The 24,296-nt window shown below is 42.2% G+C and overlaps 1 protein-coding gene and 1 non-coding gene across 2 annotated transcripts in view; one reads left to right on the forward strand and one right to left on the reverse strand.

Moving 5' to 3' along the window:
* Positions 1 to 952: 952 nt before the first annotated feature.
* trnas-aga (transfer RNA serine (anticodon AGA)) lies at positions 953 to 1,034 on the forward strand. Its single transcript has one exon. It is a non-coding gene; the product is annotated as a tRNA-Ser (tRNA).
* A 2,324-nt stretch (positions 1,035 to 3,358) lies between these two features.
* The window catches only part of LOC106607067 (growth factor receptor-bound protein 2), a 44,865-nt gene continuing 23,927 nt past the window's right edge, over positions 3,359 to 24,296 (reverse strand). Inside the window, exons 3-6 of the mRNA XM_014203643.2 lie at positions 12,901 to 12,998; positions 6,419 to 6,541; positions 5,556 to 5,724; positions 3,359 to 5,225 (exon numbers count right to left, since the gene is read on the reverse strand). Coding sequence (XP_014059118.1) covers positions 5,040 to 5,225; positions 5,556 to 5,724; positions 6,419 to 6,541; positions 12,901 to 12,998 — 576 coding nt within the window. The 3' untranslated portion in view covers positions 3,359 to 5,039. The remainder of the gene's footprint in view (positions 5,226 to 5,555; positions 5,725 to 6,418; positions 6,542 to 12,900; positions 12,999 to 24,296) is intronic.

The following is a 24,296-nucleotide window of genomic DNA, read 5'->3' on the forward strand; positions in this document are numbered from 1 at the left end:
GATGGTGTTGGGGTGCTTTGCTGGTGACACTGTCTGTGATTTATTTAGCATTCAAGGCACACGTAACAAGCATGTCTACCACAGAATTCTGCAGCGATACACCATCCCATCTGGTTTCCGCTTAGTGGAACTATCATTTGTTTTTCAACAGGACAATGACCCAAAACACACCTCCAGGCTGTGTAAGGGCTAATTGACCAAGAATGAGAGTGATGGAGTGCTGCATCAGATGACCTGGCCTCCACTATAACACGACCTCAACCAATTGAGATGGTTTGGGATGAGTTGGACTGCAGAGAGAAGGAAAAGCAGCCAACAAGTGCCCAGCATATGTGGGAACTTCAAGACTGTTGGAAAAGCGTTCTTCATGAAGCTGGTTGAGAGAATGCCAAGAGTGTGCAAAGCTGTCATCAAGGAGGCAAAGGGTGGCTACTTTGAAGAATCTCAAATAAGAAATATATTTAGATTTGTTTAACACATTTTTGGGTTATTACATGTTTACATATGTGTTATTTCATAGTTTTCATGTGTTCACTATTATTCTACAATGTAGAAAATAGTTTTAAAAAATAAGAAAAACCCTTGAATTAGTAGGTGTCCACTTTTGACTGGTACTGTATATAACAATATAGATCATAACATCATGTACATACATCATTGATCGTAACGTTACTGTATGTATGTGTTACGTCTCCAAAAGTGGACATTTCCTCATCGTCACGTTACGGCTGATGTTAAAATAATTCGTTGTTGGCATGGATTTCTAGTCCATCGCCTTAACCACTCGGCCACGACAACCTCATACCACTTTATTAAAAACATTACAATCAAATAAATTACATCACGATACAAATTATTAGGCGGAAACTACATTTCCTTGTTACACTTTCAACAAGAATTTATTACACGTTGTTATATAGATTACACACATTTTTGAAAAGTTTATTATCAAGTTGTCGTGGCCGAGTGGTTAAGGCGATGGACTAGAAATCCATTGGGATCTTCCCGCGCAGGTTCGAATCCTGCCGACAACGGTCAAAATTTTTGTAGGTTGCTGCTAAAATCCATACAGTACACTGTCCAGTCTTAGGTTGCTGCTAAAATCCATACAGTACACTGTCCAGTCTTGTGGTCTGGTCATAATTGAGTACAAATGCAGTGAGTTCATACAGGAAACGGCACTATTTACTAATTAATCTCGAATGATTCTCGCAACGGACATATAAGGACGCAAAAACTACACCACGTTATCGTAGTGATGCACTTTTACAAAATGTATTTTAACGTTATTTTTTAAAATAGGCTTTGAAAACATTGACATATGCATACTTTTATATCTAATAAATTGAACACGGGAAAATATTAGCATTATTATAGCGCCATGCAGTGGTCGAACTGAATGGCGGCATGAGGAAAACCAATTAATTTCAGATGATGATAGCTGCCAGGTGGCGATAATGCACCATGTATACCAGAATAAACCTTTCTGTCTTCAGGCAGGGATTGCAGTCATACAAGGATGATCATCTTTACCACAGACCTTTTAGTTGCGTCTGTATTTGATGTAATGTAGTGGGTACAACAGATTCGTTTTCATATTGGCAACTATGTGTACCCATTAAAGGCATTGTAGAACAAACATGTTTTGGCATGCTTGATCTGACAGTCTGGGTTGTAGTGAGACATTTTGACAGTGTCATGGTGGTAGTGTAAAAGTACACCATTGAGATATCTCAGTCTGATAAGTAACAGGATGACTGGAGTACAAAGAATCCAATGCTTGCATTTCACAGACTATTTGCATGAGGTTCAGTAAGCGGGTGAACATCAGTGGTGTCGTTATTCCTATTTGAATATGATGACAGCATAAACAATAGCAGTGGGAAGATCTGGAAAGTTTTGCCTTCGAATACTACCTTCCAATAGTGGATCATGAACTGGTGTGACCCAGGGTGAGTGACAGGATGCCTCCCACGTGGGTGTTTAACTTTGACTTTTAATCCAAGAGACGACAGCAATGTGAATCTATTGTCTTGATCCTCTGAACAGGAGTCAGGGATGTTGGAAAATGCCTGGTGCCTAGGGCCCTCAGGTTTAATTTAATCTCCATACTACAATTGAGGCTTGTATAGTGTATTACTGCTGTAGTTTAACCTAAGCATCCAATCAGTCCCTCCGCCTGCCAAACCCCTACATTGAACACAGTAAAAAATATGCTCCAGTGGTGTCAAAAACACAGGCCCCATACATATTTCCACAAATGAAATAGGCCCCAGGAAGTATGACATGGGAAGTTCAGTGTTATTTCACTGTGTGTGTCAATGTCGCTAGATGTCTGAAGGAGAATACAAATATGTATTTCTCTGCACACACACCCACACCTATGAATGGATAAACTGACGCGCACACACACACACCAAGCTAAGCGGAGAGAAACTGTACGTTGCATCTTAGCAAACAAACAATTAATAATTTATGTAAACACTTAATCATGCAATTATACACATGTGAATTGCATTAAGATCTATAAAAAATAATGTGTTTCCATGTTTTCAAAGCCAGCAAGTCCCTTAGTGTAAAATTTGACAAGACAATTGATAATTTAATGGATCCTCAAATGGTGGGAGATGGGGACCCTGGGAGATTGTCTGACACATTTTTGGAGAAGAAAGGTTTTGGTAAATGCTCGTGAAGTTCCGTGGCTATCCGGGACAACGTCATCAAATATGGCTGTTATATATTCATGCTGCTCACTTACATAATGCCTCTAGACCTGATGAGACTTCTTACAGTACATGACATCCTTAGACTACAATGAATTCCATGGACTGAGGATGGAGAGCACTTAATGTTCCCAGTCCTCTGTTTTGTTAAGTGTCCGTCAGTGGAAAGGCTGCCTGCATGTGATGCAATGTAGTCAGAAAGTGGCCAGATTGGTTGGAAGTGTTTAAAGGGCTAAAAATAACAGAACACAAAAGCAGACAGTCCAACAGACCAAGGGTAATGCAATGTGTACATTTTCACCGGGCAGCAAACCCCTGTATGTAGCAAGGACCCAAGGCTGTGCTTAAAGATGCCAAGCCATCAGCTTCCTCTTCAAATGAAGCTTGTTCATGGCACCCAGAGGGACAGGAACTTGGCATTGGACACGCAGGGGAGCCTGATGTGTCAATATAGGTATTTATTTGTGATTCCTGTCTAATTCATGGCCAAACACGGCATGTCCCAGTCCCTACAGGTTGTCAGATGCAAAGCCAGATAATGGGCAATTCATTGCTATACATTTTTAGACAGATGAATTTAGCCATCAAAGGGTTTGTTGAATCACAAGATGAAAAAATAACTATATGCGACCATCTATGGACCACACCAAATGGTTTCTCTCTTTATTTGTAGAATTGCATTTTTATTTAAAAATAAAATAAAATTAAAAAAAAAGAGGCCAAAAAAACCAGTATCAATAGGGAAGAGAAGGCGAGATACACTTAAATAAGAAAAGTTCCATGTTGGGAAGGAGATGTGGGGTTGATGGGACAGGTTGGATTATGTACATGGTTTCTCACTGCAGGATTGACGGGCCCCACAAAGGGGCTCAAAGCAGCAGGTCGGAGACACTGAAACACCAGAGAGAAAGGCACTATCCAGAGAGAACAAAGAAACTAAACACACACAGAAAAAAAAACACACCAGACCAGAAATCAAATGCTTAACATAAAAAGTGCTTGACACACCACAGAGAAAAACAACATTGGTCAAGCTGATCTCTCAACTTTTAGCATAAAAGACACTTCATTTTCTCAAACTGTTTATCGTGCCATCATGTGATTATCCAACTCACTACTTGTTATGTGTGAGTCTAACAAGGAGGGGACTGTTAATGTATGCGTGTGTGTGTTTGATGCATATTTTTCCTACATCTCTCTATATCATTTTATATTGACACCATTACTAATTCAGCACTTCTCGGAAATCCCTTGCAGTTGTGTAGTTCAGTTCTCCGACCTTGCTTCCCTCATGTCAATGTCTATGGACTCAGTCAGCTACATTCACGGCCCAAGAGTAAAATGGCTGCAATAAATACATTGGCTTCAAAAGGTGGCTGGCCTTTTACAGGGTTTCATAATACAACAGCTCATGCAGCATACATGGCTCTACTCGCTGCTCGGCGTTAGCTTCCTGACACGATTGGTTTTGTTAAAAAATAATAGATTATTCTCTCATTTATTAGACAAGGAAATTATTTCCTGTTTTAAATATCATGCCATTATATCTGAGAGCCCTCAAATAATCCAGGAAAAATTATACTGACAATTATACTGACAATTCAGTTTATCCCAGAGCTACTAGGTCTATTCCAGACTAACATTTTTTAAACATAATTTACAAATGGAAAAAACAACACAATTTGTGATGACTGGTAAAACACATACAAATATATATAATATATATTCTTAAAAAATGGATTCTCTCTATACTGTAGGTGATTTATTTATACAGCCCTGGGCTGATGTACAATGCTCACATGCCAATGATCTTGGACTTGGTAACTTGCTGCAGACAACATCCGTATTTTTTAATAATTTTTTCTATAATTTTTTAAAATATTTGTACATGTATTTTTATTTAAAACAGCGTTAGGATTTATTGGTATTTCATTTAGGTGATTAAAACATGCAGCAAAAAAAGGAAAAGAAAGGCAGAATGTAAAGATGTAGAGGAGAGGACAGAAGCAGCTGTGGGAGTCTAGGTATAGAATCATTCTCATTATCTTCACTTTTGGTGCACTATGCTTAGTTTCTCTGTGTTTTTTCCTCAATGACAGTTCAGTTCTGACTGAAGCGTTCACTATGAAGGTGAACATTCTCAGTGTTAACAGTTGGCTTTGCTCAGCTGCCACCGACAAGGTGATGCTGTCGACAGAACTACTCCTCCATTTTCATTTCTTGTTGCATTCTCCCTCTCTGTTCCGGATGTCTTGTTGATGGGCTGACAGGGGGTATGGGGTGGTTGTTGGTGGTTGTTGGTGTTTGTGTGTTTGTTTACATGTTCCGGTTGACTGGTGTGACGTAGTTGCGGGGGAACATGCCCGTCAGCCCGTGGCATCCTCCCTTCCACCAGTTAGGGTCAGAGTTGTCCAGGACCTGGATGAAGTCTCCGCGTCGGAAGCCCAGCTCGCCATCCTCCTGGGGGTCAAAGTCAAAGAGCGCCTGTACATATGTGGGATGCTGTGGGCAGGGAGAGAGAAAGAGAGCAAAACAAATTCATGAGTCCCAGACATGTTAACACAGTCTTTCAAAAGGACAAAGCCTCGGTTCTTCCCTGATTTTGTTTTCTGAACCAACCGTGACACGTTGGTGAACTGAGCCAATGCCATGACATCCAAAGGTTAGGCCAGCAGGATGAGGGATTGAGTCAGCAACTCTGGAGCCAATCAGTCTCCCTCAAAGCTATTACTTTACACTAATAACCTAGTTTGTCGTTGTGACCATTAAGTCTCCTACAAAGCCACACTGATAAAGAGCCAGATATGAAGGTTAAGGGGGATGTGTTCTCACCTGGGTGACCTGCTCAATGTCACGCAGGAAGATCTGCTGGTTGCGGGATACAGAGGTGGAGCGGTGGTAGTCCACCAGCTCGTTAAGCGAGTTGAACTTCACCACCCACAGGAAGTACTTTCCTGCCCCATCACGCAGGACTTTGAAGTGCTGAACGTCATTTCCAAACCTGAGGAGAAGGGGGACAGAGGAAGAGAACCATGGGTAGCTGGCCAGCAGCAGACAGTCAACAGACACAGAACTGCTGAAACAGGACAGAGAAAAGAGATCCCAACGGCCAAAGGAAATACATGTGGACATGTTCTCTTAGCAACACATTAGGAAGACAAACTGTCTCTATAACAGTGTGAACAAAGGTCATGACCCCATGGATGGTAACGCTGCAGACGGAGATAAACCAGCCTCTTCCACAGCCATCAGGGTGATTAGTCTCTACTAAGACAAACTCCTTGTTCTGTACTCAGAAGGCAATAGACGGGTGGAGTCACATAGACAATTCAAGATAATTAAAGTGATCACTATCTAATTTACATAGACACTACAGCAACATGACAGTTGCCTTTTTAAGTAAAGCAGAGTGGAAACAGACATGGGGAAATCAGAGTTTGCGTCAGTGTTGTGCAAGCTGGAAAGAGGGCTGAAATCCTGCTGTAAAATGAATGTCAGTGAGCTGGAGTTAAAGTTCATAGACACCAGGGGGCAGCACAGAACACTGTAGTGTATTTAAACACAGGAAGAGAAAGAAGAGAAACATAGCAGATGTTTGTGTCTGTTATCCAATACATTGTACGGTGCAGAGCAGTCCCTCGCCCCAACATATGAAGAGCAGGGCTTCTAAACCTTTCGTGTGTGTGTTCACTTACTTGACAGAGAGGGAGAAGTCCCCTGGCGCACTCTCACTCTCTCGGATGAGGAAGGCCCCGTCGTGCCTCTGTTTGTTCAACATCTCCTCTGCCTTGGCACGGGGGATCTTGCCAAAGAACCACCTGGAGGGAGGGAGGGACAGCACAACACACACACACACGCACACACACACACACACACACACACACACACACACACACACACACACACGCACACACACGCACACACACACACACACACACACACACACAGGGTCAGGGGAGAGAACACAGCCGGACCAGCATGAAGCAAACAAATAGACATCTGCTCCCTCACGATCAGGGACGACACATAGTCATCTCCCACTGTTTACAGTCCTAAGAGATTATACAGTATTTCAGATAAAGCCTCTGCCCCAGTCAGCCGATTAATACTGCAGGTAGGAGAACCAGAACCGTGGGCGTTGTGTACAGTGGGGGCACAGGGGTTGAGGAGTGGGGATTGCGTGCTGTGCTGTTGAAGCAGAGCCCGTCTCACTCCCAGCCAGGTCTGTGATAGCAGCCCTGGCTGGGCCAATGGCAGCTGTAGCAGCAGGGGGCAGAGAGAGAGCGAGAGAGAGAAAGCGCTCTCTCCGGTTAATTATTAACCAGAGCAGCCAGAGAGATGACATCTTGGCTCCTTTGCATGAAAGTGAAAATCAATAATAAAATGACCAAGACCTAATCCTCTTTGCATTTGTGCCCTCTATCGGCCGGCCCCCGCCTACAGTTCCCTGTCTGATGAAGGTGCCGGCAGAGCAATTAAAGCAGGCACGGAAAGAGCAGCCAGGCCATGTGGAGCCAGACTGGTTGCGTCTCACACACAGACACACACACACACACACACACACACACACACACACACACACACACACACACACACACACACACACACACACACACACACACACACACACACACACACACACACACACACACACACACACACACACACACAATCAATTATTTGCATTTTATAAAAGTCATTTTAGAGAATTTGTCAGTACGGTGGGGTGTTCAGTATGAGTTTAGACATTTGTAACATATACTGCTCTAATTTTTCAATTTCTTTTAATATAAAATGAAAGATCTCTCAAATGAAGTTTGATAACTTTACTTGCATGTTTTAAGAAGACAAAAATATTTGATAGAATGTGTGAAAAGTCCAGACTAAGCTTAATGGGTACAGAGTATACAGAGTGTACCCTTTAAGCCCATGGTTGTTCCAAATAAGCCCACCTCTTAAATAATCCATTTGAATTAGATTCATATAATCTCCCCCAAATGTATAAAAATAAACTGATCATTATTATTCATCATGAAAGTAGCACTCATAACAGGGGGGATGTCATATCCACAGAGATCAATGGACTTAGTTTTTTGTTCTTGTCGACCAGCACACACCCGATTCAACTAATCATAGACTTCAATCAAGACATGATTAGTTGAATCATGTATGTTATTGCTTGGTTAGAACACAAACCTGAACCCACACTGGCCCTCTGTGGATAAGAAGTCATGCAACAAAGACCAGGACACACACAACTTTCAATGAATTATCTGAAAGATGATTCACATTTGATGTACTGAAAAACAAATTTCAGTACAAGATACGAATCCTATATATCCCACCTCGCGCAGCAACACTGACTGGCAGCAGAGCTGTGCGCACTGAGTGAAGCACTGAAGCCACTGCGCACCGACATCAGTCGGTCTAATTTACTTGAAAGTCTACAAAGTGAGACTTTGTCCTCGTCTTTCTTGGTTATTGACATTTTTTTCTACGTTAGTTTGAGTCTGATGCTTCAACTGATAGCAAACAGGCACCCTAATCAAATCCCAAATATCTCTCACAGACACACGACAAGACTTGAGTAGCCCCGTTACCATGGTAACCTACCGCCCTTAACCTATATAATCTTATTAGTCACAACAGTGACTGTAAAAAACGTTCAGTTATGAGGCTCTAACAATTTTACTGAATGATATATCAATACATTTCCATCATATATTGAAATAATAACGGGTCTCAATTAAATATGTGCAGTGTCACGTTTCGTGTAAATTGTCACATGACCAGAGCTGTTTACTTCCTGGTTGCACCATGAGAAGAAGATGGCTGCATCAAAGCTCCCAAACAAAAGGTTAGTAAAATAGGTTAACATTAAGATAGGACAAAGATTTTTGGTCCACATCATTAAAAGGTGTCTAGTATTGATATATGCCTTTGCAATTACTCAACTTTGTTCAGTGTGGTCATAGAATGAGTAAACATGTTGACGGCAACAATAGTGACCGGCGGGATAACACAGTGCATCTAGGTTTACACATACATAGTTCTTGTTCTACCGAACTTTCTACTCTGTTCTTTCTTTTAGTTTTACTTTGAGTCAAGTTCTGGATATGTTGGATCTAGGTGACCACCCAGACAAGGCGCGCAACATTGCAGTTATCCCTCAGTGACTGTGATAGCGATGGGTCAGATATGGACTATGAGGGGGAGACAGGCCATTTGCCAGCCAGGCTGTTGAATGTATATGCTGAACCTATGCAAACAGATCATGACAGGAACAACGTTATCAGTGATGATGACCTACCCCTCACCACGCCACACTCTCCTCCCTGAGACTGGGTTGGGTCATGGACCCAGTGTCGTTCTTGGTGTTGCAGAGCAATCTCAGGTGCCTCAAGGTTGCAAGTTTCTTCATGACAACCTCTTCACTTCGCTTGCACTCCTCGATGAAATGACAAAAAGAGGATATGGGAGCTCTGGAACGATGAGGCAAAATTGTCTGATGTCCCATTCAAGCCATAGAAGGACTTCATGAAGTTACCCCAGGGTCCGGTTGCTGGTCCAGTTGCTGGTCCATTAGAAAGACAATAACATTGTCACAGTGGCAACAAACATGGAGGAGAAATACAGTGAGACCTCTGTCAAGAGATGGAACAAGGAGTGACGTGCCTTTTGACAAAGTCCCACAACCAAAATGCATCAACCGATACAATGAGCACATGGGTGGTGTTGAATTTCACAACCTACAGGTTTCAAGATACCATATCTCCATCAGGTCTAAGAAGTGGTGGTGGCCCATCTCTGCATGGTCTCTCAACAGCACTCGTAAACAGCCATTTATTTTACAGAGATGTTATGGGAGGGACCATCAACCTGCTCACCTTCTCATTGATAGTGGCACAGTCTCTTATGCAAAAGTTTGGCACGAAACCACTGAAGGAGATCTCTACTGGCTGCTACTGTTGAAGATCAGGCAAGATATGACAAAGCTTCTCACTGTCCAATCAACACGATGCGCCGGTTCCAGAGATGTCGTCATTGTGACAAACGCACTACCTATGCATGTGAGAAATGCAAAGCGCCACTGCACATTGAGTGCTTCAAGATATATCACGGACAGTAGAAAATGAGAGAAGAGCGAATGAAAAAGGGCTGAAAAGGCCAATAGAAGAAAAATAGAAAAGTCAATAAAGGGTGAGGAGAAGCAGCATAACGGACTCTAGGAAGAAAAGTCGACGAAAAATGACAAATGTTTTTGGAAAAGAGGATCAATTGATTCAAGACTTACTGTATGACAGTAGGTCTGACTGATCACAGTTCAAAATAGTAATGCACAAACTAATCGTGCACTTGGTTCTGAAGCCTACCTCTATGATATGTATGTATGTATGTATGTATGTATGATTATTATTTTGTCCACTGTAGGCCTTTACTTGAATGCATGTTCTACAGGCTACCTCTATCCTAAATGTTACCTTTATGTTCAATGTGAATGAATGACAGGACTGCTATGCAGTTGTCATTGTGACATTTTAGTGCAACATTCACTAACAATGTTACAATGAATATTGCACTAAAGTACAAATTCAAATGTTACAATATATTTACAATATTAATGTTTCGACACATGTTGCACTAAAGTAACAATGTATGTTACACTAAAGCAACAATGTATGTTACACTAAAGCAACAATGTATGTTACAATAAAGTAACAATGTATGTTACAATAAAGTAACAATGTATGTTACAATAAAGTAACAATGTTGAAATACATTGATGGTTGTGTTTTTTTTGTTTTTGCTCTCAGTATTCATATCGGTTTTGTAAATGGGTTTTTGATATGTAAAATAGCCACACTGGATTGTGATGGGCATTCTAGTGGCAATGCTGGGGACTGCCAGTGACAGAGTTTTAAATGTGTTAATAACTGGGCTGGAATAAAGAATTTATGACTGCACTGGAGAAATATGTTAATTCAGTATACATCACATTATCCCACTGGTCACAATTGTGACCAACCATAAAACACACTTTTTCACCTACTTTTCCATAAAAAAAAAAAAAAAAAAAAGATTGATTATTTCAAAGGGTTACAAATGACACAAGATTTTGATATTTTCATGTCTGGGAAAAATTTGGGATTAAATGGGTTAAAGGGGCAGCTGAACATTTTGGTTAAAAGACTTGGGTCACAAAAATGTAATGAAATTGAGTAACATACACCACATTACTTCTTACTAATACATTTCTTGTTATAGAAACATTACAAAGCATGGTCATCTGTTGTTTTGTGTCTTTTATATAATTATGGCGAAAAAATATTTTGCCGGGTGGCTCGCACATTTTTTCCATCTACCTGCACCAGTGGCTGGTGGGCCAATAAGTAGGCCCTGATGGCAATGGCAGAAAAGTTTAAAAAATATATTTATTCTGTACTTCATCATTGCAAAAGAACCCTCCCCAGCGCAATGGTGCCCGAATGCTGGCTCATTGTTTAATCATAGAATTGGGTCACGCCATGTGGACATTGATTACATGTTGTCCCCAAAAGCAAGCAGAACTATTCGGAAATATAATGGACGGACTTGGGGACTGCTATTTCTTGAAACACACTTCTGTGTCATAAGAACAAGAGTAGGTGAAGGGAATTGTATTCATTTGTTCATTAATTAACAAACACCAGTCCCACCATTGGACAATTACCACATTTGGTTCAAAATTGTAAGAAAACAAATTATACACTGCATGAAATTACTCATGATCCAAGCTAAGAAAGAAAGCTTTTAGTCATAGGATGTCACAATTTTAACCAGTTAAATTAATGTGTTTGCTACTATGGATAAAAAAAAAGGTCTGTCACGTCAACTAGCAATGTACTTACTGTACACCCAAAATATGGCAGGCTAGTTGGTGTGTGCGCGCACTTGGGGCAAAAGGGCAAACTCCTGCCCCACTACTAGTGGCATGGGATCAGATCACAACTGTCCCCTACACTAAGGCTACACCCACAGTCAGTTAGTGCAAGAGCTGAATGCTGCTACTGACATTGGATAATGGATTGATTTAGGCTAAATAGAGTTTCTCTTTCAGGTGTTCAAAGCACTTAAATAGTCAATCAATTGAGAACACCACATAGACACTGTCTTGTATTCATTATGCAGTATCTATTCAGTCTTTTTTATGATGATGGCATTAACTGTGATGTAACAGCATGGTACACTACTTGACAAGGGCAACTAAGACCTGTACACAGCATCACAGCCCAGCTGAACAGCAAGACCTTTCCTTTCCCCTTTGATGTGGCTATGAGTGGCAGCCCAGACAATTTAAACCAAGCCCCTGATGAGGAAGTGGTGCTGAGGGGTAAATTCCACCTCACAGAGAGGGGTGACTCCACTCAGGGCTTCCATTACACAGACAGACTGAGGGCAGGGACCAGACCCCAGATAACTTGTTTCTGCTGGTCATCTCTTCCCCATGATCACAGCCACACCTTTTACTCACACTCTGCCCACACCTTTTACTCACACTCTGCCCACACCAGCTGACCTGAGCTCTGCTTTCTCTCTGCTCATTAACACAGACTATGGATCAGCCATTTCTCACTATCCAAGTCCAGGCATTAATCATCAATAAATTGGCCCTGGAGCAGTTGCTAACAGCTTATACCTGCACTATATATCTGCATCCACTGTACACAGACAGACAAAGCTTAGGCATGGTGTAGCTCCTTGGGACAGAGACAGCCAGACCCAGCCCCCTCCATACTCCAAAATCCCACCTGATAAAATCCCAGTGACGATGAAATAAGGCTCAATATTAAATTAAGTCGAAGAGGCCCTGAGCACACTAATAGAGAGAGCGCTAATCTGGCACTGTGTGCTCCAGAGGTAATATCCTCTAAGAATCCTCAGTGCTTCAATGAACACACAGGGAGAAGAATCCACTGCGGTGGTACTGGCCATTTCAGCACAGTACTAGGAGTTGACGGGACTGTTCCGTTCAATTCAGGCAGTTGTTTCATAGTGCCAAATCAATGTGATACATTGAAGCTGTGGCCCAGCGTGACCTGGCAGTTATGATGAGTCCTGTTTGCCTATACCCCGAGTCAGCAACAATAAGCTGGAGAGATGAGTCCTCCTGAGTCTGGGTCAGGTGGTTCATACTTACGGATGTGCTTTCATCTCTATGTAGTTCTTGGGGATGAAGCCGTCTTTCCCGTTCAATTCTGCTTTGTACCAGTTCTGGTCACACTCTTCATTTAATACCTAGAGAAGGGAAGAGAGAGAGGTTAACAATATATCACATCTAGTAAACAGAGTACTTCTCTGGTCACTGAGAAGGGGGGCTGAAACGGTTTTGTATCCACTAATGGGGCACAGCCATAAACGACAGATTGAGACACGTCTGTCTGTTGTGAGTACACTCATTTACCAAGCAAGCCTCCATGACACCAGGCCAGCTGTGGGAGCACTCGTCTGAGAGACGTACGGTGGTTTGGAGGTTTGGGGGCACTGGTGCATGAGTGTGTCTAAGTTTGTGTGTGTGTGTGGCTGTTGTTGTTGAAAGACATGCACCTGTACACTGGTGCAGTTAGTCATGTAAAGCCTCTGGCTTGAACACTCATAGTCAGATGAAAGAAACTGTCGTCATCAATTCTCACCAGGGTTCTGACTCACAGTAATATACTGACACATCCCACTCAAAACAAAGATATTCCAACCACCATCTGTCCTGACTGAACACACGAATATCAGACCTTCTGGCTTCAGTACAGCCTTTCCATTTCAGAAGAAATAGGAGTCATACTAGATATAGTCTAGAATACACAGGTATTTCAATGCGATATGCTGGCCACATGCTTCAGTGTTGGGACACACTTCATGGTCTCTGCTAGGTGTTGAAACACCTTTAAACCATACTTGACAATGTGTGATCAAGGGGGGAACTAGGCCTAAATCTTTTTGTCTGCAAAAAAAGTGTTGAGGAAATGGAGTGTGCAACATCCTTCCTGTGCACAGAGCACTGGGAGAGCGAGAGATAGAAAGGAAAGTGAGGCAGAGTGGGTGTGCCACCACTGTCGCACCAGAGGGTTCTTAAAGCCTGCAAGGCTTTTTGGCGATCTGACCAAATTCACATTGAAATGTGTGTTATAGATCTGTCATTCACATTGAAAGCAAGTCTAAGAAGCAGTAGATCTGTTCTACATGAGCTATTTCTATGCTTCCCGCGCTTAAGTTTCGTTTTTTGCGTCTTTTACGTTCGGTTTTGTACATCAACTTCAAACAGCTGACAAAACAATATTTTTGGTTATGGAAAATATATTTCACAGCAGTTTAGATGGTACAATGACTATCTACACTATACTTGCTTGTTTTGTCACAAAAACTGAAATTAGGCAAACTATCAGAATTTTAGCAACCAGGAAAAGCTGGAGCGATTTCTGCATATTGCATCTATCTCTAAAGCTAACCTGAAAAACCCAAGGGGAGGTTGCATTGCGTGCAGAATCAAACTCTTTTTGATTTACATAGATGGCTGACAGGGTAGGCAGTGATGATAAACTGAGTAACTAAAGCACCCGAATCCTTCGCAGATAGTGGTTTAGTGTCTGCGGGTTCACATAACTTGGTCACACAGACCACATCAGAGTGTGTGAATTGGCCTGGAGGACCTGTGAGAAGAGGGGCGACAGATAGACTACAGCCTTCAGTCACTCGGCACCTCAACCACATCCAGCAACAAGATGGCTTCTTAAGCCCCCCTCAAACACAATACAGGCTCTGATCCATAGAGCTATAAAATGATCTTCCAACTGTCAGATAAGAGGGGTGCTCAGGGTGAGATTGATTTCTCCCTTTTCTCGCACAGACATACAGTAATTTACACAGTAGGCGTGTAGTTCCCCTAGAGGGGAAGGCAGACTGGTACAGCACAGTTTAGTTGGTAGGCTGTGTTGTACAGTGAGTAGTGCAGCAGTACAGAGGGCTTCTGACCACAGAGTATTGATCTATGCATTACACAGTGGTTGGGAAACATCTCCATAATGCATGCACAACCATGTACATGCAGCTAGACATGTTGCCTTTCTATCAGGTATCATTTTACATTGTTCACAAAAGAAAAGCTGCAGCTAGGGTAGAGAGGAAGGACCTACTCATGTCACATCTAACCGTCATAGCCCTATCTAACCAGAAACTACAGATAGGCTTCAACTTTCAGTGTCTTTTAATCCCGCCCCATCCTGTAAGAGTCAACTTTTTCAGAAGAGCTCAGTCTCGTTCTACTTCGGTGTGTAGTGTTGATCTGAAGCCCACGCAAGCAACCAGTCCCCCCGGTGGTAAAAAACACTATGGCTTATTGGAAAGAGGCAAGCAGGAGACAACTGAAACAGGAGTCATGTAAGACTATGTGAGGCATCCCAGGCCATCAGTGTCAGTAGTACAGTGTCAGTGGTGAGATTGCCATTAGGCCTATCCACTCTTTCCACCACACCCTCCTACTTCTCAAAGCCCCGATGATGGGATGATGGGGTCTGGCAATTTCCCCCCCAGCTGTTCACTGGCCTCAGTGCTCTCTGACCTCTCTGTTCCAGCTAGCCTGCAGCACACCAGCTGTCACTGTGGAACCACAGCCACTACGGCACAAGAGAAAAAATTACAGAGGAGTCCATGCCTGTGGCACTATGATAATGTGAGTGAATGTGAATAGGTTGTGAGGAGCACAGGGGGGAGATGGGCACAGTGATGGAAGAGTATGCCTGTGGCAGGTGTGTGTGTGTGTGTGTGTGTGTGTGTGTGTGGTCTTACAATTGGTGGGGCAATGCAGGCAGGCAGCCTATGGGCGTGACTGATTGCACATGTGTAGACGTGGCAGACATGCGGTCTGGAACTCTGAATTCCAGGTGATCTCACTTTCTCTACATCTTATTACAAACACAAACACTACACCGTAGTCGCATCACCTACACAGTTCACGACTTATCTACCTCAAACATAACAGCTCACAGACACTCCCTCATGTTCTCTTGCAGATATTACAACAGGCTTGGAATTTTGTGATTTTAGGGGTAAGGCCATTTTCCCAATCTGCCAGGGCACCAAGGCCATTAACCTGTAATGGATAGGGGGCAGTACTTTTCACGGCCGGATAAAAAACGTACCCGATTTAATCTTGTTTATTACTCCTGCCCAGAAACTAGAATATGCATATAATTGTTTGATTTGGATAGAAAACACCCTAAAGTTTCTAAAACTGTTTGAATGGTGTCTGTGAGTATAACAGAACTCATATGGCAGGCCAAAACCTGAGAAGATTCCAAACAGGAAGTGCCCTCTCTGACCATTTCTTGGCCTTCTAGGGCATCTTTATTGAAAACAGAGGATCTCTGCTGTAACGTGACACTTTGTAATGCTCCCATAGGCTCTCAGAAGGCGTCAGAACGTTGAATGATGACTCTGCAGTCCATGGCTGAAAAACAGTAGCGCATTTGGATAGTGGTCGATCTGAGAACAATGAGACGGGTGCGCGCATGCACGTGAAGAGTCCATTTTACATTTTCAGTCTTTGAACAAAAACAACGACTCCCGGTCAGAATATTATCGCTATTTTACGAGAAAAATCTCATAAAAATTGATTTTAAACAGCGTTTGACATGATTCGAAGTACGGTAATGGAATATTTTGAATTCTTTTTGTCACGATACGCGCGGGCGCGTTACCCTTCGGATAGTGTCTTGAACGCACGAACAAAACGCCGCTATTTGGATATAACTATGGATTATTTGGAACCAAACCAACATTTGTTGTTGAAGTAGAAGTCCTGGGAGTGCATTCTGACGAAGAACAGCAAAGGTAATCCAATTTTTCTTATAGTAAATCTGAGTTTGGTGAGTGCCAAACTTGGTGGGTGTCAAAATAGCTAGCCTGTGATGGCCGGGCTATCTACTCAGAATGTTGCAAAATGTGCTTTCACCGAATTTTCACCTATTTTAAAAATCGGACACCGCGATTGCATAAAGGAGTTCTGTATCTATAATTCTTAAAATAATTGTTATGTTTTTTGTGAATGTTTATCGTGAGTAATTTAGTAAATTCACTGGAAGTGTTCGGTGGGAATGCTAGTTCTGAACGTCACATGCTAATGTAAAAAGCTGGTTTTTGATATAAATATGAACTTGATTGAACAAAACATGCATGTATTGTATAACATAATGTCCTAGGAGTGTCATCTGATGAAGATCAAAGGTTAGTGCTGCATTTAGCTGTGGTTTTGGTTTTTGTGACATATGCTAGCTTGAAAAATGGGTGTCTGATTATTTCTGGCTGGGTACTCTCCTGACATAATCTAATGTTTTGCTTTCGTTGTAAAGCCTTTTTGAAATCGGACAGTGTGGTTAGATAAAGGAGAGTCTTGTCTTTAAAATGGTGTAAAATAGTCATATGTTTGAAAAATGGAAGTTTTCGGATTTTCGAGGAGTTTGTATTTCGCGCCACGCCCTATCATTGGATATTGGAGGGGTGTTCCGCTAGCGGAACGTCTAGATGTAAGAAGTTAAACCAAAATAGTCAATTAAATTGACTTGAAAACCAAAAAACAACTATTCTCTTAAGAAAAGCAGAAGTGTATGTACATTTAAATAAAACATTAGCCTACATGTCAAAGTGTAGGTGATAGCCTGTGTATTGGCTACAGCCTGTCATGTCCAGACCGAAGCTGACATGAGGCGCCTGAAAATGTACATAAAAATATTCAACAGATATAAACTGAACAAGTTCCACAGACGTGACTAACAGAAATTGAATAATATGTCCCTGAACAAAGGGGGGGGGGTCAAAATCAAAAGTAACAGTCGGTATCTGGTGTGGCCACCAGCTGCAAGTACTGCAGTGCATCTCCTCCTCATGGACTGCACCAGACTTTCCAGTTCTTGCTGTGAGATGTTACCCCACTCTTCCACCAAGGCACCTGCAAGTTCCCGGACATTTCTGGGGGAATGGCCCTGGTCCTCATCCGATCCAACAGGTCCCAAACGTACTCAATGGGATTGAGATCTGGGCTCTTCGCTGGCCACTGCAGAACACTGACATTTCTGTCTTGCAGGAAATCACACACAGAACGAGCAGTATGGCTGGTGGCATTGTCATGCTGGAGGGTCATGTCAGGATGAGCCTGCAGGAAGGGTACCACATGAGGGAGGAGGATGTCTTCCCTGTAACACACAGTGTTGAGATTGCCTGCAATGACAACAAGCTCAGTCCGATGATGCTATGACACACCGCCCCAGACCATGACGAACCCTCCACCTCCAAATCGATCCTGCTCCAGAGTACAGGCCTCGGTGTAACGCTCATTCCCTCGACGATAAACGCGAATCCGACCATCACCTCTGGTGAGACAGAACTGCGACTCATCAGTGAAGAGCACTTTTTGCCAGTCCTGTCTGGTCCAGCGACAGTGGGTTTGTGCCCATGGGCGATGTTGTTGCTGGTGACGACCTGCCTTAAAACAGGCCTACAAGACCTCAGTCCAGCCTCTCTCAGCCTATTGTGGACAGTCTGAGCACTGATGGAGGGATTGTGCATTCCTGGTGTAACTCGGGCAGTTGTTGTTGCCATCCTGTACCTGTCCCGCAGGTGTGATGTTCAGATGTACCGATCCTGTGCAGGTGGTGTTACACGTGGTCTGCCACTGTGAGGACGATCAGCTGTCTGTCCTGTCTCCCTGTAGTGCTGTCTTAGGCGTCTCACAGTACGGACATTGCAAATTATTGCCCTGGCCACATCTGCAGTCCTCATGCCTCCTTGCAGCATGCCCAAGGCAGTTTCACGCAGATGAGCAGGGACTATGGGCGTCTTTCTTTTGGTGTTATTCAGAGTCAGTAGAAAGGCCGCTTTAGTGTCCTAAGTTTCATAACTGTGACATTTATTGCCTACCGTCTATAAGCTGTTAGTTTGTCTTAATGACCGTTCCACAGGTGCATGGTTCATTAATTGTTTATGGTTCATTGAACAAGCATGGGAAACACTGTTTAAACCGTTTACAATGAAGATCTGTGAAGTTATTTAGATTTTTATGAATTTTCTTTGAAAGACAGGGTCCTGAAAAAGGAACGTTTATTTTTTTGCTGAGTTTATATTTATATAAATACAAAAGTATGTGACACCCCTTAAAATTTGTGGATTTGGCTATTATAGCCAGACCAGTTGCTGAGTGGTGTATAAAATCGAGCACACAGCCATGCATTCTCCATAGACAGACATCGGCTTTACTGAAGACCTCAGTGACTTTCAATGTAGCACCATCATAGGATGCCACCTTTCCAACAAGTCTGTTTGTTAAAATTCTGCCCTGCTAGAGCTTCCCCGGTCAACTTTAAGTGCTTTTATTGTGGCATGGAAACGTCTTGGAGCAACAACGGCTCAGCCGAAAAGTGGTAGGCCACACAAGTGCACAGAATGGGACCACCAAGTGCGGAAGTGCGATGTTCCAACATCTAGTGGAAAGCCTTCCCAGAAGAGTGGAGGCTGTTATAGCAGCAAAGTGTGGACCAACTCCATATTAATGACCATGATTTTGGAATGAGATGTTCAACGAGCAGGTGTCCACATAGTGTACAGGTCCTGTAGTGTACTTGAGGCACTGTTCGTTCACATAGGAGAGAAAGGCCAGTGCCTGTTGCGCACTCAAACATCACCAACCTTGCAATCTGAGCGGAGGCAGTGAACATTTTGAAACTATTTAACTATAATTGTAAATGCTGAAAACCTGGACGTTTCGTCATTTTATGAGGCATGTCTTACCATGTTTCATAAACACTTCCTCATATGCCATTGAAACCAGTATTTCTCTCAGGTTCAACTTTATTTTGTTATCCAGCAGCCAAGTTCATAATCATATTAACCCATGCTTGTTGTTGCGTCTTCAGATCTTCCCTCTTTCTACATTTCTGAAGGATATTTTCATCTCTGTCATACTCAACCACTCGCATTTGCGGTGCACTTTTAAGAACAGTGTTTCCGCTAATTGCATTTTGGAACATTTGCACATTGCACACGTATGCGCATTGCTGCGCTTATGTGAAGAAATAGCCTAATAGTTTATCAACATTTTAAGCGAAACATTTTGATCTGTTGCATCAGCCTCATTGCTTTTTAAAGTTTGATGTACAGTGGTTGTATTAATTTGGAATCTGTTGTAACAACTCTCCCAGAGTCTGTTTGGAATATTTCTCTCTCTCACAGAAGGACAGCTGACCAATAGAATAGGTAAACTTTTGTATTATGGGGGATAGTAGATTGACATAGGCTAGTGATTTTGCTGTTTGTTACTCATCTTGTTGGCTGACGAAAAGTAAATGTGGACAGTTCTAACATCTTCAATATGCGCCTCGGAATTCCATAAGCAGGACGCGTGTCGTTGCAACTACGATGTGTCGGTCTTCACTTGTATATGTATGTATATTGTTTACAGCTCTCGGGATAGAATTATTGTTTGGATAACCTTACTTACTATTATGTATTGTTTTTATCTTAATTTGCTTCACTCTTTATGCGATGCGCACTGCAAAGAACACCGGAAGAAGAATTACCACAGTGAATTATTGTAATATTTGTTTATGTGTCAATTAATCCCATAAGGTATGGGTTGCCAACTTGCTATTTGACAATTTGACATGAAAATAAAATGTAATACACTGCAGCCTACTTCAGAGCTATGGCACCTGTGAGAAGAACCAGATCGCGTGTCGGGCATTGAATAATAAGAATTGAGATATCAGTGAGCGATGTGAGTGAGAGGTGCTTCGGAGCACGATGATTGTCAGCCAGGAGAAGGGAATTAGAATTATATTCAGCACTGGCCTCATTTTATATCTGTGGACTACCAGTGCCTTAGGGGTCCTGGTAAAAGTGTGATCTAATGGTGTGAGTGACTGAAGCTCATGATGTGTGTGGGTGATGGTGTGAAAGAGCTACAAGGGTCACTTTGCCCTGCATGGTGAGCTAGAAGTGGTTACAAGAGTCAAGTAAAAGTAGGGCTGTGATGGTCACGAAATTGTGTCAGCCGGTGATTGTCAAGCAAATAACTGTCCGTCTCACAGTAATTGACCGTTAATTAACATAAACACATTCAGCATCTCCTGGCTTCCACACACAGCCTACAAGCCACTGATGCAGACCTATGGAACATCTACATTTTAAACAGTCTAATAAATCCATGTAATATAGCCTACACCTTCACAATAAATCCATCATTTTTTTAGACAGGTCTAAAGAAACATGATATGAAGAAAATTGTCTATTTCAGAAGAAAAGAATAGCATACTCTGAGTTGTCCTTATGTTAGGTCCTGATCTGGCTATGCCAAATGGCTGTGGGCTACAAAAGTTCATTTATCAGCCAAGATTTGCTTAGAATTCCGTGGCATTATTTTATAGTATGAAGAATACAATTGAAAAAAGCTGAATAAAATAGTAAGGATATTTTCTCCAAACGATTTGAGGGAGTGCGCACATGCGGTTATTCTGTGTTGAGTGGTTAACAAAGAAATAGGTCCTCCTATTTGATTAATTTAGAGTTATTAATGTAACTTTAGTTGTTCTAAAATGTTGGCCAATATATTTAGATGTTTTATATATTGAAAGGCTGCATGATGCGACTAATGATGATTTGAAAAAAAGTAGCTAGAAAGGCATGAGCTCTGCTTGGTTTTTTGTGCAGGCTGTACACACTTTATCAGTCTCTCATTCACAATTTGACAAGCACTTGTTAATGCCTCAAATTTCACAGCAGCAACCCCTTTGTGTGGCCGTAATGCACCCAGAAGAATCCATGCCTTTTGCTGCCGTTGTGCCCTTGTCACCCATCAGAGTGCTGCGTTGTGCCCTTCGCCCTGAGTGCTGCATGCTCCGAAGCACCTCTCACTCACATGGCTCTCCATCACATGATTGGGTCTTTCTCACAGGCTACAAGTGAAGACAGACAACACTGGGGACGCAATTGCGCACGTCCTTATCCAATTCTGAGGTGCATATTTAATTTATTTTTTTACCCCTTTTTCTCCCCAATTTCGTGGTATCCAATTGGTAGTTACAGTCTTGTCTCATCGCTGCAACTCCCGTACGGACTCGGGAGAGGCGAAGGTCGAGAGCCGTGCATCCTCCGAAACACAACCCAACAAAGCCGCACTGCTTCTTGACACAATGCCTACTTAACCCGGAAGCCAGCCAAACCAATGTGTCGGAGGAAACACCGTACGCCTGGTGACCGTGTCAGCGTGCACTGCACCCGGCCCGCCACAGGAGTTGCTAGTGCGCGATGGGACAAGGATATCCCTGCTGGTCAAACCCTCCCCTAACCCGGACAACGCTGGGCCAAATTGTGCGCCGCCCCATGGGTCTCCCGGTCGCGGCCGGCTGCGACAGAGCCTGGACTCGAACACAGAATCTCTAGTGGCACAGCAACACTGTAATGCAGTGCCTTAGACCACTGCGCCACTCGGGAGGCCCCGAGGTGCAAATTGAAGATATTGGAAGAACTGTCCACATTTACTTTTTGTCAGCCAATAAGATGAGTAGGCCTAACGAACAGCAAAAGCACTTGTCTATGTCAATCTACTATCCCCCATAGTACAAAAGTTGACCTACTCTATTCTGTGCGAGAAATAAATATTCCAAACACAATCTGGGACAGTTGTGTAATGCGATAGATCCCAAATTAATACAACCACTAGCATTCCCAAAAACTTTTTTACGCAATGTTGCCGACGCAACAGATCAAAACATTTCGCTTAAAATGTTGATAAACTATTAGGCTATTTCTTCATTATAAGCGCAGCAATGTGCACACGGCAGTAGGATATAAGCGTGAATGTTCCATTAGCAGAAAAACACCATTATCAAAAGTGACAGTAAATGTGATTATGCATGTATGCTTTTATTATAAAAGGTGCAGTTATGGTGAAAATGAACTTCCCCAAACTTGAAACTCATGTACTGCGTACAGTATGTATGCCAGTTAGGCTCTACACCCCTTGTAAAGCAGATTTACATTACATTTTAGTCATTTAGCAGACGCTCTTATCCAGAGCGACTTACAGTAGTGAATGCATACATTTCATACATTTTTTTCTCCGTACCAGGCAGTTAGATTAACCTGTTAGGGCTAGGGGGCAGTATTTGCACGGCTGGATAAAAAAAATGTACCCAATTTAATCTGGTTACTAATCCTACCCAGTAACTAGAATATGCATATACTTATTATATATGGATAGAAAACACTCTAAAGTTTCTAAAACTGTTTGAATGGTGTCTGTGAGTATAACAGAACTCATTTGGCAGGCAAAACCCTGAGACATTTTCTGACAGGAAGTGGATACCTGATGTGTTGTATTACCTTTAAACCTATCCCATTGAAAAACACAGGGGCTGAGGAATATTTTGGCACTTCCTATTGCTTCCACTAGATGTCACCAGCCTTTACAAAGTGTTTTGAGTCTTCTGGAGGGAGATCTGACCGAACAAGAGCCATGGAACGATGATGGCCCATTAGACACCTGGCGCGCGAGTTCATGTTGGGTACCCTCGTTCCAATACGTTATAAAAGAGTATGCATTCGTCCACCTTGAATATTATTCATGTTCTGGTTAAAAAAGGCCCTAATGATTTATGCTATACAACGTTTGACATGTTTGAACGAACGTAAATATATTTTTTCCCCTCGTTCATGACGAGAAGTCCGGCTGGCTCAGATCATGTGCTAACAAGACGGAGATTTTTGGACATAAATTATGAGCTTTTTTGAACAAAACTACATTCGTTATGGACCTGTGATACCTGGAAGTGACATCTGATGAAGAGAATCAAAGGTAATGGATTATTTACATAGTATTTTCGATTTTAGATCTCCCAAACATGACGTCTAGTCTGTATCGCAACGCGTATTTTTCTGGGCGCAGTGCTCAGATTATTGCAAAGTGTGATTTCCCAGTAAGGTTATTTTTAAATCTGGCAAGTTGATTGCGTTCAAGAGATGTAAATCTATAATTCTTTAAATGACAATATAATATTTTACCAATGTTTTCTCATTTTAATTATTTAATTTGTGGTGTTGACTTGACTGCCGGTTATTGGAGGGAAACGATTTCCTCAACATCAATGCCATAGTAAAATGCTGTTTTTGGATATAAATATGAACTTGATAGAACTAAAAATGCATGCATTGTCTAACATAATGTCCTAGGAGTGTCATCTGATGGAGATTGTAAAAGGTTAGTGCATCATTTTAGCTGGTTTTATGGTTTTGGTGACCCTGTCTTTGAATTGACAAAACATTACACACAACTCTTGTAAATGTACTGTCCTAACATACTCTAAATTTATGCTTTCGCCGTAAAACCTTTTTGAAATCGTAAAACGTGGTTAGATTAAGGAGATGTTTATCTTTCAAAGGGTGTAAAATAGTTGTATGTTTGAAAAATTTGAATTTTGACATTTATTTGGATTCAAATTTGCCGCTCTTGAAATGCACCTGCTGTTGATGGAGTGCACCACGGGGGGGACGCTAGCG

The sequence above is a fragment of the Salmo salar genome, chromosome ssa06, assembly GCF_905237065.1.
Source record: "Salmo salar chromosome ssa06, Ssal_v3.1, whole genome shotgun sequence".
Taxonomy (NCBI): Eukaryota; Metazoa; Chordata; class Actinopteri; order Salmoniformes; family Salmonidae; genus Salmo; species Salmo salar.